This window comes from Apodemus sylvaticus, chromosome 1, assembly GCF_947179515.1.
Source record: "Apodemus sylvaticus chromosome 1, mApoSyl1.1, whole genome shotgun sequence".
Lineage (NCBI taxonomy): Eukaryota > Metazoa > Chordata > Mammalia > Rodentia > Muridae > Apodemus > Apodemus sylvaticus.
This window is the reverse complement of record NC_067472.1, coordinates 104,129,076-104,143,753: the sequence shown is the minus strand read 5'-3', so window position 1 is coordinate 104,143,753 and position 14,678 is coordinate 104,129,076. Positions and strand designations below refer to the sequence as shown.

Here is a 14,678-nt window from a genome sequence, read left to right as displayed (position 1 = left end):
GGCCTTCTTTGTGGTTACTGACTTCCCTAGAAGGCCCCGGGTAAGCCTGTCTCAGATGGAACGGCATTGGTTCCTGTCTCAGTAACTCTTAGGTGGCTGAATCAGTAGGGCTCTGGGATTCTCTTTCCACTCCTTTCCCTCTAAGAAACTTGGCCTATACCAGGGGACCCTTGAGTAGAATTCCTTGATATGTAGCTGGCTTTTGTCCCAGGTGGCCCTCTGCCCAATGGAGGATAGTGCCCAGTATTTCCCAGCAAGGAGGGTGGGCAAGGATGCTGGCCAAGTGCCTGGAATGCCAGTTCCATGCCCCCAGAAAAGCGTTCAGGGCTCGATGTTTCTCCACTGCTGCTGCTGTTGCCGATTACCTCTGAGTAACAAAGAATCATTTCTAATCCCATTTGGAATCGTTGTTCATGATAATCCTGTTTTGTAGTAATGATATTCCAATTGCAGCATGCTCCCCTTTCAAGGTTGGCAGATGCATGCCTCGACCTCAGGCAACCCGAGATGGCTCTATGGAAAGCTGTGCCAGCTCATTTGCCTAACGTCTTATCCTCTCCCCCTCCCCCTTCAATTCTGTATCCTGTCATGGGGTTGTGTTCAGTGCTTCCTTCTGGAGAGGGTCGGTTGGGGCAGGAAGGTATCCAGTGCCATCTGGTTCAGCTATAGAGGAAAGGCTGGCCATTTTCGGCACTGTGATATGGTCCAGACCCATACCTCTCCTAGAGACATCTTCCAGTGCATCTGGGCCATCGCTGCTTATCTGAGTAGGACTCCAAGGCTGCGTGTCTCAAGTTTCAGCGTTGAATTTAGTTCTCTTGTGACATCTACATGAATAAAATATGTTGTAGGAAACAATATATTTACAATAATAAATGGTGAAATGACCTGGTTAATTGTTTATATCTGGATGTAAGGCTAGAGAGTCAGTGTCAAGTGATGAGCCATGGGGCTGTGTTCTGTTTAGTAGCTGTGTTACTGATTTCATTGAGGCCAAACAAATTGACAGATTAAATGATGTGCAAAGGCATACTGATAGGTTATGTGAAAGGACATTCTCTCACTGAGTTATAGTAATGGTTAAATCAGTGTTGGTAAGAAGTAATGGGGCCAGGGGTATAGCTCAGGGTTATAGTAGTTGTATGCCATGTACAGTCTTGGATTCAGTCCCCGGGACTACAGAAAGAATGCATGTATGTATGTATATATGTATGTATGTGCATGTATGTGCAAGTGAAGACTAGAGATCAACATTGGGTCTCTTCCTCTGTGGCTATAAACATTGTTTTTTGAGACACCATTTCTCACTGAACCTGGAGGTCACCATTCAGCTATACTGCCTTCAGTGAGCACTAGGAATCTGCCTGCCTCTGGGTCTAGTACAGGCCTGCTCCACACCTGGCTTCTTTGTATGAGTGCTAAGGAGTGAGCTGAGTCTTCTGCTGGCACAGCAGTCACTCTTCTGACTGACTGAGCCAGCTTCCCAACCCAAGAATTCTTATTTATTTATTTTTAAGATTTTGAGACAAAGCCTCTGTGTATAGTCTTGGCTGTACTGGAATTTGCTCTGTAGACCAAGTTGGCCTCTAACAAAGACCTGCCTGCCTCTGCCTTCAAGTGCTAGAATTAAAGGCCTGTGCCACCACTGCCTGGCTTTAAAAGCTTTTTTTTTTTTTTTTTTTTTTAAAAAGTGTGGTATTTTGTCTATATGGATACCTACTGCCCACAAAGGCAAGAGAGTGTCAGATCTCCTGGAAATTGAGTTACCAGGCTATGATTGTATGAGAATAGCTCTCATAAGTTCATATATTTGCATAGTTGTTTCCCCATTGGTGGAACTATTTGGGAAGGAGAGGAGATGTGTTACTGAGAGTGGGCTTTGAGGTTTTAAAAGACTCAAGCTGTTCCCAATGTGCCTCTCTGCCTCCTGCTTTTGGTTTTGAGATGTGAGCTCTCAGCTGCTCAGTTGAATTCTAGCCCTCTGAAACTGTAGCCCAGTTAGACACTTTCTTTGATAATTTGCCTAAGTCACGGTGTCTTAGCAGTAGAAAAGTCAATAATACACAGGTAGTTGTGAGCCATTATACAGGAGCTGGAACTGAACCCAGGACCCGAAAGAGGAGCAGTACTCTTTCTTAACCACTGTCATCCTTCCAGCCCTCTAAGAATTATTGTTAATTAAAAACAAAATTAGCTGTGAGTTTTGGTGCACCCCTTTTACTCCTAGCACTTGGGAAGCAGAAACAGGTGGCTTTGTGAGTTTGAGGCCAGCCTGGTCTACAAATTGAGTTCCAGGATAGAGCTCTTATGCAGAGAAATCCTATCTCAGAAAAAACAAAAACAAAACAAAAAATTAATAGGAGAACTTAAGAAATGACCCAGTAGTTAATGAGGGCATCTGTACTCACATGCACACACACAAATACAAAAACACAGACACCACCACATATCAACACAGATACATATAAGTAAAATGGATCTTTAAAATCAAAGAAAAAATAACAGGGGTGAATGTATAGGTCAGTAGTTCTAACCAAACCCTGTGAAATCCAGGCAATGCTTAAGTGCTGACTAAAGTCTGTTTCAAGTGCCCTATCATACTCTGATGGGTCATTTGCCTAGAGAGTCTAGTTTAGGCTCATACTATACTAAGAAGCCCTGACAATGAGGTTTGGTGGTCATATATTATGAGCCACAGCCTGGAGGTCATGGAGTCATCTTTAGGATTAGTCAAGGATTGTTCTGGAAAGGCTGTGGTGGGTGATCTTGATTCCTTGATTCTCACCTTTCTAAGCCATGCATACCTTGAACACCTAAATGTGTCACCCATCTTGGTACATTCTCTCTTGTTCCAGCTAGCTACTGTACCTGTTCTGCTTTAACTGCCATCTGAAGATAACACTGTCTTCAGTTACCTGGTAGGGATTATCAACTAGGAGATAGTACTGCAAGTAGACCAGATGTGGTGGTACACACCTTTAATCCCAGCACTTGAGAGTTACAGACAGGTGAACCTCTGAGTCCAGGGCCAGCCTGGTCTACAGAGGTAGTAGTACAAACTTATGCCTGAGGTAGATGGAGGGCCATTGAGGCTTAAGGAATACACCCTAGGCTTAGACCCAATCTGACCTGTATTTACAAGTCTTGGCTTATTTAGTGTATACTTTTGGTTCTTGATATGCTTCCATTTACTCTTTTACAAAATATACTATCCTTTGCAAGTTGCATAAAGATCTGAAATAGTGATTCTGTGAGATGTCTAGCACACTGGACCTTATTATAATGGGTGGTTACTGGTTTTGTAGTAACTATGCTATGCAGATACTTATTGTCCTGACAGACTGGAACACATTTTTCACAGGTACCTTACTTACAACCTTTTAATTTGTTTGTAAAGATGCCAGTTTTACAAGGAAAATTCTCTTTCCCTGACATTGGCCTCCGCAGTTCACGCACAGTGCTGCAAAGCCTCTAGAGTTGGCGCACATCTGCCTGTGGCCAGGCTGCCCAGCTCGTGAGCAGTCAGGAGACTTTCCAGCCAAGCGCCCAAACCAGTCTTGACTTCCTCAGTGAGCTGTGAACTGGACTGAAAATAGGTCACTCTTTGCCCCTCCTGCTTTTGACATTTATCACATTGGCCCTGTGTATGCTTTAGACGTGGGATGGCGAGGAGGAGACATGGAGTGTCTTGTAAAGCTTAACATTGTTTAGGATGACCTGGATCTGGGATCACTGCCTTCTTTAGTTCATCAATTCCAGCTGCTCGGCAGCCGTCTTCCACACATCTGGTCCAGAACTGGCCCCAGCTCACACCAGTCTTCCCTTCTCTCCCCTAAACAATATGAGGACCTCACACCACTGCAGCCTCTAAGAGCAGAAAGCAAGCTTTAACACTGATCGGTGTTAAGTGCTCTCCCTCACTGGGACCGACAGCAACAGCTCACTGAGGTCAGAGTGAGCCAACTTCCCACAGGCACTCCCACTTCTAATCTAATTACTGCTCGATCTACAAATTAATTAGTTGTGGCTCCAAAGGGAATTCCCTGAATCCCAGGAACTGCCAGTTGGGGACCACTCTCTCAGGCATAGTCTCAGTTTTGTCTAGGAATTGTCTGCAGCTGGGAAGGACCTGGTACTTAAGAAAGTTAAGATACAAGTTTTCTTTCTTTCTTTTTTTTTTTTTGTGGTCTCTTTTATTCCTTATAATACTTCCATTTATATGCACAACTTATCATCCAGTCATAATGCCTTGACTGATACCCATCTCAAATCCTCAGATGCAGTAAATCTGGAAGGCAAAAATTCAGCCATATTTATAACAGAGCTACATTAGGATCTCATCAACATTGAGCCTACTCACTACTTGTCACTGATACCCAAATAAAACTATCAAGAAAGAGAACAGATTTATTGCTGCTCAGTTTCTCCCTCCCCCCCCCCTTTGGTTTTTCAAGACAGGGTTTCTCTGTATAGTCCTGGCTGTCCTGGAACTCACTCTGTAGACCAGGCTGGTCTCAAACTCAGAACTCTTCCTGCCTCTGCCTCCCAAGTGCTGGGATTAAAGACTCTGCTTCCACTGCCCAGCTGGTCCACATTCTCTTGACTGTTTTGGTCCTGGTCTTTTTTTTTTTTTTTTTAAGATATATTCTTTATTTACATTTCAAATATTGTCCCATTTCCTGGTTTCCCCATGAAAATCCCCTAACCCATCCTCCCTCCCCCTGTTCACCAATCCACTCACTCCTCTTTCCCTGTCTTGGCATTCCCCTATATTGGGGCATCTAGCCTTCTCAGGACTAAGGGCCTCTCCTCCCTTTGATGTTCAACAAGGCCATCCTTTGCTGTATATGCATTTGGATCCATGGGTCCCTCCATGTGTACTCTTTGGTTGGCGGTTTAGCCCCTGGGAGCTCTGCGAGTACTGGGTAATTCATATTGTTGTTCCTCCTATGGGGCTGCAAACCCCTTCAGCTTGCCTTGGGTCCTTTCTCTAGCTCCTCCATTGGGGACCCTGTGCTCAGTTCAGTGGTTGGCTGAGAGTGTCCCCCTCTGTATTTGTCATGCATTGGCAGAGCCTCCCAGGTGACAGCTATATCAGGCTCCTGTCAGCAAGCACTTGTTGGCATCCACAGTAGTGTCTAAGTTTTGTAACTGATGGATCCCTAGGTGGGGCAGTCTCTGGGTGGTCTTTCCCTCAGTCTCAGCTCCACACTTTGTCTCTCTATCTCCTCCTGTGGGTATTTTGTTCTTCCTTCTTCTTGAACTTCATTTGGTCTGTGAATTGTATCGGGTATTCCAAACCTCTGGGCTAATATCCACTCAGTGAGTGCATACCATGTGTGTTCTTTTGTGATTGGGTTACCTCACTCAGGATGATATTTTCTAGTTGCCTAAGAATTTAATGAATTCATTGTTTTTAATAGCTGAGTAGTATTCCATTGTGTAAATGTGCCACATTTTCTGTATCCATTCCTCTGTTGAGGGAAGGATGCAAGTTTTCTTCAGTCCACAAGATCAGTTAGGAGTTAGAAATTCTATAGTTGAAGAGACTTCCTAAAAGGAATAACCTTTGCAACAAATAGCCAAGTTCAATGTATAAATTATGCATTATATAATGTATAAATTATACAATATAAATTAAACTTCTGTGGGTACTCACTTCCCACTTAACAAAGTCACATTTCCATGTGGCAATGCATATATTGGCCTGACTGCATTATGTCCAAGCATGTGGCTACCACATTCAGCTCCATCCTCCGTGATATACACTTGATTCCAACTACTGCACACTGTTGTGACAAAGTTTCCTGTCCTGCCTCTTATGAACCTGTTTAGATTTTCTGTAGAAAATATATACTCGGGAGCAGAACAACATGGCTTCCACTCTATCCAGATTTCCATGTACTCACTGCCACTTGTCATATTTTAGCTTTCTAACTTTTGTCAATATGTTGCATTTAAAGGAATATTTTGTTATATCTTTTAGTTTGCATTGCTCTAATAGATGAACTTAAGAACTCTTTTTTTAAGATTTATTTATTTTATGTATATAAGTACACTGTAGCTGTCTTCAGACACACCAGAAGAAGACATCACAATCATTATAGATGGTTGTGAGCCAGAATGTGGTTGCTAGGAATTGAACTCAGGACCTCTGCAAGAGTAGTCGGTGCTCTTAACCTCTGAGCCATCTCTTCAATTCCCAAACTTAAGAACTCTTATGTGTTACCTAATCTGTTCTCTGGTGTCCTCTGCTTGAAAATGACTTCATATCTTTGCCCTGTTTGGTTTTGTTTGTGTTTTTATTTTTTTGTTTTGTCTCTTCCCCATTCATAGCTTGTCTGTTCAGATCTAAATTGAAGCCAGGGGTTTCCCACAACCTGATAGCTGAAAGTAAGTATGAGGAAGTGAGGGCTCATAGCACACCTTTTGCTATATAGACACCTCTGCTTCTTCTCATTGGTAAGGGAAGTAGGGTATCTGGAGATGATCTCCAGCTTTGCCATAGGCAGATCTTTCTGTGGACCACCAGGGAACAGATCCTGAGCTGCTAAGAGAATTGCTGATATTCCAAGGTCAATTAATATAGTTCTTTTGAATAGAGACTGAAGGTTAGAGAAAACCCTGCTGAACTGAATGGTGTCCTCTGCCTCTTTTAATCAAGTGATTAAGATCTGGTATTGGGTCACATCCTGTTCAGTAGTGGCTACTTACATTTAAGTCAGTGGTGGTGGAGCCTCCTGCAGCCTGGAAGCTAGCAAGCCAGCACTAGAGCAGGGACCAGTCCCAGCTAACCTTTGGTAGACTCCACTGCCACCGTGCTGTCAGCCTTTGTCCTTACTGTTCATGCTCGCCGACCCACTGCTTCCTGTGTTCACCTCTCCTCCCACTCAGACCTTGGACCAGGGAGTTTCTTTTCCCTATAGCAGGAAAGCAGAAATCATTTCATTCCCAGTATCCCTTCACTGATGTAAACTTCCTGACAATCCTTGTGCCTGACTTGCAGCTAAACTTGTCCTCGACAGCCTTGTGGTTGCTTTCTCTAGGCTGTCTGTGTTCTGTAGCCCACAGTGCAGTGAGGATCTTTAGTCATCCAAACTAAAAGTGAACTAAAAGACAGGCTGGGCTGTCTTCTACAAGAAGGTGCTGACCAAAGATGTGGAGCTCTGTGCTGGGTGCTTTGTAAAATGTGGCCACTGCTGGGGAGAACACTTTGTAGCCTTCTGGCAAGGTGGTTGGAGCCACGGTTAGCGCTGAGCACCTTGATTTCTCTAGGCCTGTCTTCCCAAGTGGGGCTGCTGCCTTTTGAGTTTTATCAGAATTGAGGGGAATTTTCTCAAGGTTGCAGATGAGTCACTATCTTGGATTGCTTATCCTCTTTAGTCTCCAAGTTTTCGAAGTGAATTGCCTGTTTCTTTGATTGGGTTAGCAGCCCAAGACCGATCCTAGCCACTATTCTCTCCCCATCCTGCCAGCCCACTGTCTGCCCTGCAGGGCCAAGGGCAGCACACATGGTTGCCTGGACACGTCCTGCAGCCTGCAAATTGGACAGCTGGAATCAATACTCATGAACCTAGAGAGGCCCAGGTAGCACAGTTAGTGACACTAGCTGCCTAGAGGGACAGCCGGCCATGAGAGGGAGGTGTGATTGAATAGTGATTGGACACAGCAGCTGCCGATTAACCAAATTATGTCCCTTTGAATTTAGATCGACAGACCCTTCTCATTTGGACTTGAAAACATGTCAGCTTGTGCAGACTGTAGAAGAGCTGCCTACTTTGTGTAGGGCTGTACCGGCATTCATTCTTGGAATGGTCAGTTCAGGCCCAGATTCAAGTCATTGCTATGATTGTGTCAGCCAAGCGAGTAGGCTCATGTCTATCCGTACGCCTGCAGACATGCTGGAGTTTACTTCCCTCATCGTCTGCTGGGAAGCATTGCTATTTTTTGTTACTCTGTTAAGGAAAAGGAGGCTTTAGGTCAGTTGTCTTGTTCAAAGACACCATCTGTAAAAATGACAGAACTGCATTTGGACTCCAGGTCTGAGTGCATGGTAGAAAGTGCCACACTGTCTGCTCAGGTTAAGTGTGTAGCTCACACTTCTCTGGGGTGCTGCGTTTGTTATCCAGGACTGTCCTAAGGACTGAATTCAACACAGCCCCATTGTTTCCAAAGATGACTTAAGGTTATAGAATTTCCCCCCCCCCTGGGGCTAGCAAGAAAACTCAGCAGATAAAGGTTCTTGCCACTAAAGCCAGTGGCTTGTGTTCCATCTTTGGGTCCCACATGGTGGAGAACTGACTCCTGGAAACTGTTGTCTGACCTCCATGTGCGTGCTGAGCACAAACAAATAAATACATAAAGGAATTTAAATTTTTAAATGGTAAATTTCTAATTTTGGAACTTTCTACAGCTGTTATCATGCCCTATGTGGGAGTTTGTCCAGCCCATAGGGCTGGCATACTTGTAATCTCGCTATCCAGGAAGTAGAGGCAGTAAGTAGTCTCAGCAGTTCTAGACCAGTCTTGGCTATGTAGCAAGTCAAGAGATCCTGGCTCAAAAATAAAAGATTACTTTAAAAAAAAAATAGTGTCTCACACCTAGAGGCTGGCCTAAAATTTCCTACAGTCCTGTCTCAGCCTCCTTACTACTGAGTTTACTGGCATGAGCCATTACTCTTACATCATTTATTTTGGATTCCAGGCTAGCCTTGAATTCACTATAGAGCTGAGTATGACCTTGTATGATCCTCCAAGTGCTGGAATTAAATGTGGACTCATAGAATTTTATTTATTTGATTAGTTGTTATGACTTATAACAGACATATAAATATTATACGCACAGCTTATCTGATGTGTGCCTTCATCCTTTTTTTTAAAGATTTTTTTTTTATGTATATGAGTACACCATTGCTTTCTTCAGACACACCAGAAGAGGGCATCAGATCCAATTACAGATGGTTGTGAGCCCCCATGTGGTTGCTGGGAATTGAACTCAGGACCTCTGGAAGAACAGTCAGTGCTCTTAACCACTGAGCCATCTCTCCAGCCCTTGCACCTTCATCCTATAATAAAAACTCTTTTCCAGTTCCTAACTTTGCCTCATCTCTGCAGTCTTCCTTTAAAGAAAGATATTTATGTAATTATAACAAGTTATAAGTCATTATTGTTACTCGCTTAATCATGCCCAGATTATCCCAGAATTTACTGACCCAGATGTTGTATCCATTGGGAGATAACAGTGTTCAAACCTGTGGTACATAAGAAGCCATCAGTACTGCTGGTTGCAAACACTGAAGAACTAGAGAACACTGGAACTGAAGGCTGGCTTGTTGTTGTTGTTGTTGTTGTTGTTGCTGTTGCTGCTGTTTCCCCCCCCCACCCCAGACAGGGTTTCTCTGTGTAGCTCTGGCTGTCCTGGAACTCGCTCTTTAGACCAGGCTAACCGCGAACTCAGAGATCCACATACCTCTGCCTCCCAAGTGTTGGTATTAAAGGAGTGCACCACCACTGCTAGGCTGAAGGCTGGCTTTTAACAATTCTGATAATCCCAGGATTGTTTGACACACCTGCCGCTTATGCCTTTCAAGGTGTTTGAAGGTCAGTTCAGAAAAAGGAAAAATTACCTTTCACTAAGAGAAAATCTGACAAAGATCATTGATAAGGAATTCATGAAACAGGGAGCAATTGACTATTAAACCTCATTTCTTAGAAATTCTACTCAGCTTAGGAATTCTACTCTAGTGAAAGAGCTTTGTGGCTCCATGTTCTGCTCCAAAAAAAGAAAGAAGAAAAAAATACTTCTGAGGAGGGAAAGCACAGAGTTACTGTGTGCTTTATACTTGGCTAGTGGAAATAAAACTCGGTCCAAACTCTGAAAGGCAGCTTATTAATACTCACTAAAGTTCTTTGGAATGCTTATCCTAGCCATGTTTGGTGCCATAGGCTTGTGAAACAAGAGCTCAAGAAGCTGAAGCAGGAGGATTGTCACAAGTTTAAGAGTAGCCAAGGCTATATAGCAAGTCCTTGTCTCACTGGAGAAAAGAAGGAACTCCGTATGCTTTCTCCTATAACTTTATTCCTAGTGGTTCATCTGATAGTCATCAAAATATTAGACATTCTGATTTACAATACAAGATTGATAGAATCTCTGGCTGTGGTGCATGCTTTTAATCCCAGCACTATAGAGGCAGATACAGGAGAATCCCTGTGAGTTTGAGGCCAGCCTGGTCTCCATGGCAAGTTCCACGACACCCAGGATAACAGAGAGACCCTGACTCAAAAAACAAAAACAGGGCAAGCAAATATAGAATAATCTTACAATAGAATATTCTAAAACTGTTTCTGACCTGCATAAAAAGGAAATGTGTATTTAAATATGCCCCAGTTACTGTAAATTATATACATGCTTACTGAAACAGCCAAATATCCTGTGTTCCATGGCATCTTCTTTCTGAAATCCTTTTTTGGATTGAAGATTAGTAGGGCTATTACATAATAGAAGAAAGAAGGGAAGCTAACAGACTCTGAGCATGTAACTAGGGGCGCATGGGCATTGTGCCCTATGCCCTATTTATTGTCTGTGCTCCATAGTCTCTGCCATCAGGCAAGCTCCTCCTGTCCATTCTCACGAAGCTGCTGAAGCCACCTTCCTAATTGCAAAGGTTTGGAACAAAATATGCCAAACTCTGTATAATGCTTAGAATTTGGGTTAAGGAGGTGGATCTAAGGCGATACCTCTGCTTTTAGTATTTTAGTATTGTTAGAATTCATACATTTGTGGCTGTGTGGGTATGTAGAAGAAAGCATATGTGATCAGGTTACCTTTCCTTCCATCCTCCTGTCCTTCCTCTCATTCACACCTCAGATGAAGTGCTGCCGTCTTTGGACTCCTGTTGTGTTGTCTTGCTTCTGTCTTACTGCAGCCCCTCCTGTGCCTTCCTGGCATACTTCTCCATCCTAACACTTTGCTGTAATGTTTTTTGCCTCCTTTAGAAGCTTAATTCCTAGTTTTAGTTTCTAGTAACTAAATTTGTTCTAAGACAATTTTATATAAATACGTAACATATTGACCCTCTCAGCCTTCACTCTCCCTTATCCCTGTCACGCCTGTTCTTACCCCAACCCCAGTCTCTCAACTTCATGTCTATTCGTATTATTTTTCTTTGCTTCCCTCCTAGCAATCTGTAAATTCCATGCCATATGGAGTCTAGCCCATAGACCAGTGGCTAGATGTGTAGTGGGCATTTTATAAGTAGTTGAATGAATTGTCTGTCTTATAGCTGTGAAAGCCAGACCTCATGATCTACTTTTCTAATTGCTTCCAGTGTGGTGCAGGTCCTGCTTGCTGCTGGAGCTGATCCAAACCTTGGGGATGACTTCAGCAGTGTCTACAAGACTGCCAATGAACAGGGAGTCCATTCTTTGGAAGGTAAGGTTGGGCTACCCCACTGTTCTGGGTGTCTCCACCCGTGGCTTCCACAAGCACTGCTCAGTGTCCTCAGCCACTCGTAGGTCTCCCAGAGAACTTAGAATACATGCTTGTCACAATTCTTTTCACTTTGAAAGTGTTTGGAGAATGGCTTCAGTGAGGTGAGGCATTTCACCTGGTGTCTCCTGAGCCTGGAGAGCCTCTGAGAAGCAAGCAGTGGAACAGATTTCAGTGAAATGGTTGAGGATTCTGCATGGAATGTGAGCTTGCTCCTTTCACTTCCTGCAGACTTACCTGTCCCAGTACTAGAACACGATGTTATGATTCCCTCAGACATAGAATTATAAGCACAACTGTGCCTACTGCTTTTCAATGTGTGATCTTCTCTCTAGGATTGGTTCTGTGCTGTGCCATGATCTAGGGTGAGGGACAGACCTTCTTTGTGTCTTGATGTTCCAAACTGTAAAAATGAACTTGTTATTAATACCTTGTGGGTTGTCATACGGTGGTTGCTGAGACTGAGAAGAGGTGTTGTGGCACCTGTCTGTTGGAGAGCATCTGGTCAAATCAGTTGTCGTTGTCTCTGGTGAGTAGTTCTTCAAAAATGAAATCGAGAAGAGCACAGGTTACACTGGCTGCAGACCGATGTGTATTTTATACCTGGGCTTCTGCCTGTGCAGACTGCTGTCCTCCTGCCCATTGTCCACCGTCATCCAGGCAGATTCTGTTCCTCTGAGATTTGGTGGCAGGAAAGCTTGCCTGCTTTAGAGTCGGTACTAGTAATAGCAGGACAATAGCCCTGTTGACTGCCTTAAGAGTTAGTACTGGTATACCAGAGGAGATTCAGCAGACAAGAAACTAACTCACTTTGCTCAGCCCTCTGAATTAGTGAAGAGAGACTGAGGCGGCTTTGGTGGCTCAGGGAAAAAGTTTCTCAGATCAGTGGCATGAAGGGAGTTCCAAGAGCACCAGGCACTATGCCCACATCAAGTGTGAGTTACCTTGCCCTCAGCTGCCCTTCTGAATGCTCCCTAAATCTTGGCCTCTTCTATGGTGGTTTGAACTCTAACCTGCCCATATGTCTTCTCTCCTTCCCAACTGACAGTTCCATGTATAAGCCATGACTTACATCTCTGTGAATTGCCCTGAGATGGAAGAGTGTTATTTTATATTTCAAACAGAAGTAAAGTTTAGGAGTACCAAGCCTGCCCTATATTTGCTGCCTAGAATGGACTCCACTGATGGGCTGTCCTCCTGTTACTCAAGCACAGCTTTCTGCTTGAGTCTGTCTGCTGGTTGGTGCTCTCACCAGAAAGCAAAGAAACACATGGTGAGGCCAGGGGGAGAGTAGGGATTCCTTGAATGCTTTCTCTTCTGCTCTCAGAATTTTAGCAGATTTAGCAGATTCACAGAATCTAGTCCAGCTTGCTGGCAGCCAGGTGCTCTGTGTTCCATTTCTCTGTAGGGTGATGCTCAGACTCATTCTAGATCAGTACAATAATGATCAATAATTTTTTTTTAGGAATACCTAAATTGTATACAATTTCAACTTTATGGGCCATTTGGTCTTAGGTGTGACTACTCCACTTGACTCTTCAATACTGAAGGGAACATAGATGGTGCGTAAGGAGACTTTATTCATTTATTAATTTGGCCAGTCTCTCTGAGTTCTTTTTAATGTTATGCCAACCAACCTTCATTGCAGATCGATGAATAGGTAGGTAGACAGACAAAAATACTAGGAAAGCCTGGCATGAAAGAAAGAAATGTATTAACTATTTCTTCTCACTTTGTATGGCCTGCAATTAACAGCATGCTTTTTGTAGATTGGGTAGTTATTTAGAACTTCATACTGATCAAAGTTCTGTGTACTAGCAGACATACTTCATGTCATGATGCACTTTTAAGACCAGATGATCATAAGGCCATCGATTCAGAGCCCTCCCACACATGGCAAGACAGTTTCGATGTATTATCAACATCCACAACTGTCATCAGTAAGTTCCTTTGCCATCTTCCATTTAAATATTTTGTCTACAAAACTGAGAAATTTTTTTCACCCTTTGTTAAAATAAAAAATGTATCCAGCATTTATTTTCCTTCCTATCCTAATGACTCTTGCCTATTCCTGTACATTAGTGCCTTTATTAGGAACCTATAGGCACTCAATAACCATCAAAATGCTTAAGAACCTTTTTGAAAACATTTGTTCTAGGGTTGGAGATACTGCTCAGTGGTAGGGCATGTGCTAGTAGGCATGAGGCCCTGAATTCCATCTCCAGAGCTGTTGCTGTTGATATATAACCTAGAATTTTTTTTTCAGGAATCAATATACTCTTTTGATAGCTTGTAAGATCCCCACCCCCTCATTGAATACCTCTGTCTACCATAGTTTATTTTCCAAGGTATTTCTGTTTATGTACTTTAGTCTGCTTTCTGACTGGGACTAGGGATGACAGTTCATATATGTTTTCTCAGGGCTCTTCACTAGCTGCCAGGTTAACTATGAGGATGGTCCAACATTTTAGATGACATCATCAGGCTCTGGTCTCAAAACATTGGGTACACCTAGAATCCGTAGCATTTTATTAACCTTTTTCCATTTAAAGACACTATCTCTCCTTCCTTCTATTAGAATTCATTGCCTGCCTGCTATAAGCAAGGCACTGTGCCCAACTCTGGGTCATCCTCATTGGTGATACAGATAGAAGTATAAGATCCCTAAGGTTTGGTTTTCTTTTAACTGACTGTGTGTGTGTGTGTGTGTGTGTCTGTGTGTCTGTGTGTCTGTCTCTGTGTGTATCGGTATGTGTGTCTGTGTGTGCACACTTGCTCTTGTGGTTTGTGTCTGGGAGATATGTGAGGAAGAATTTAGAACAGTGAATCTTAGTATCACAGAAAAGCCACAGGCCCAAGGCAGCTGGACAGACCTTTGTTATCAGAGCAAGAGTCAGACCAAAGTTCACTATACTTTATAATTCTTATTTCTGTGGGTCTCAACCTATTCTTGATACTAAGGGAAGATGGTAGATTGTAATTTGTGATCTTGGACAGATTTCCCTAACCCCAGTAGTATTCCCTTTGTCTGCCTGTCAGTATTGCTGTGTTGATCAAGATCTAAAATAATGTGATGTGTGAATTGCAAAGTTCTCTACAGTTACAATTGCTTATTAGTTCCATTTATTTATAGTTCAGCTTGCTTTTACTGCATCTTGGGCACTTGGCCAGACGCTGGGAATATCTAAATG

At 43.2% G+C, this 14,678-nt stretch overlaps 1 protein-coding gene across 1 annotated transcript in view; it reads left to right on the top strand.

The window, feature by feature from the left end:
- The window catches only part of Clpb (caseinolytic mitochondrial matrix peptidase chaperone subunit B), a 123,303-nt gene that overhangs the window by 32,845 nt on the left and 75,780 nt on the right, over positions 1-14,678 (top strand). The window contains exon 4 of the mRNA XM_052156744.1: positions 11,327-11,430. Coding sequence (XP_052012704.1) covers positions 11,327-11,430 — 104 coding nt within the window. The remainder of the gene's footprint in view (positions 1-11,326; positions 11,431-14,678) is intronic.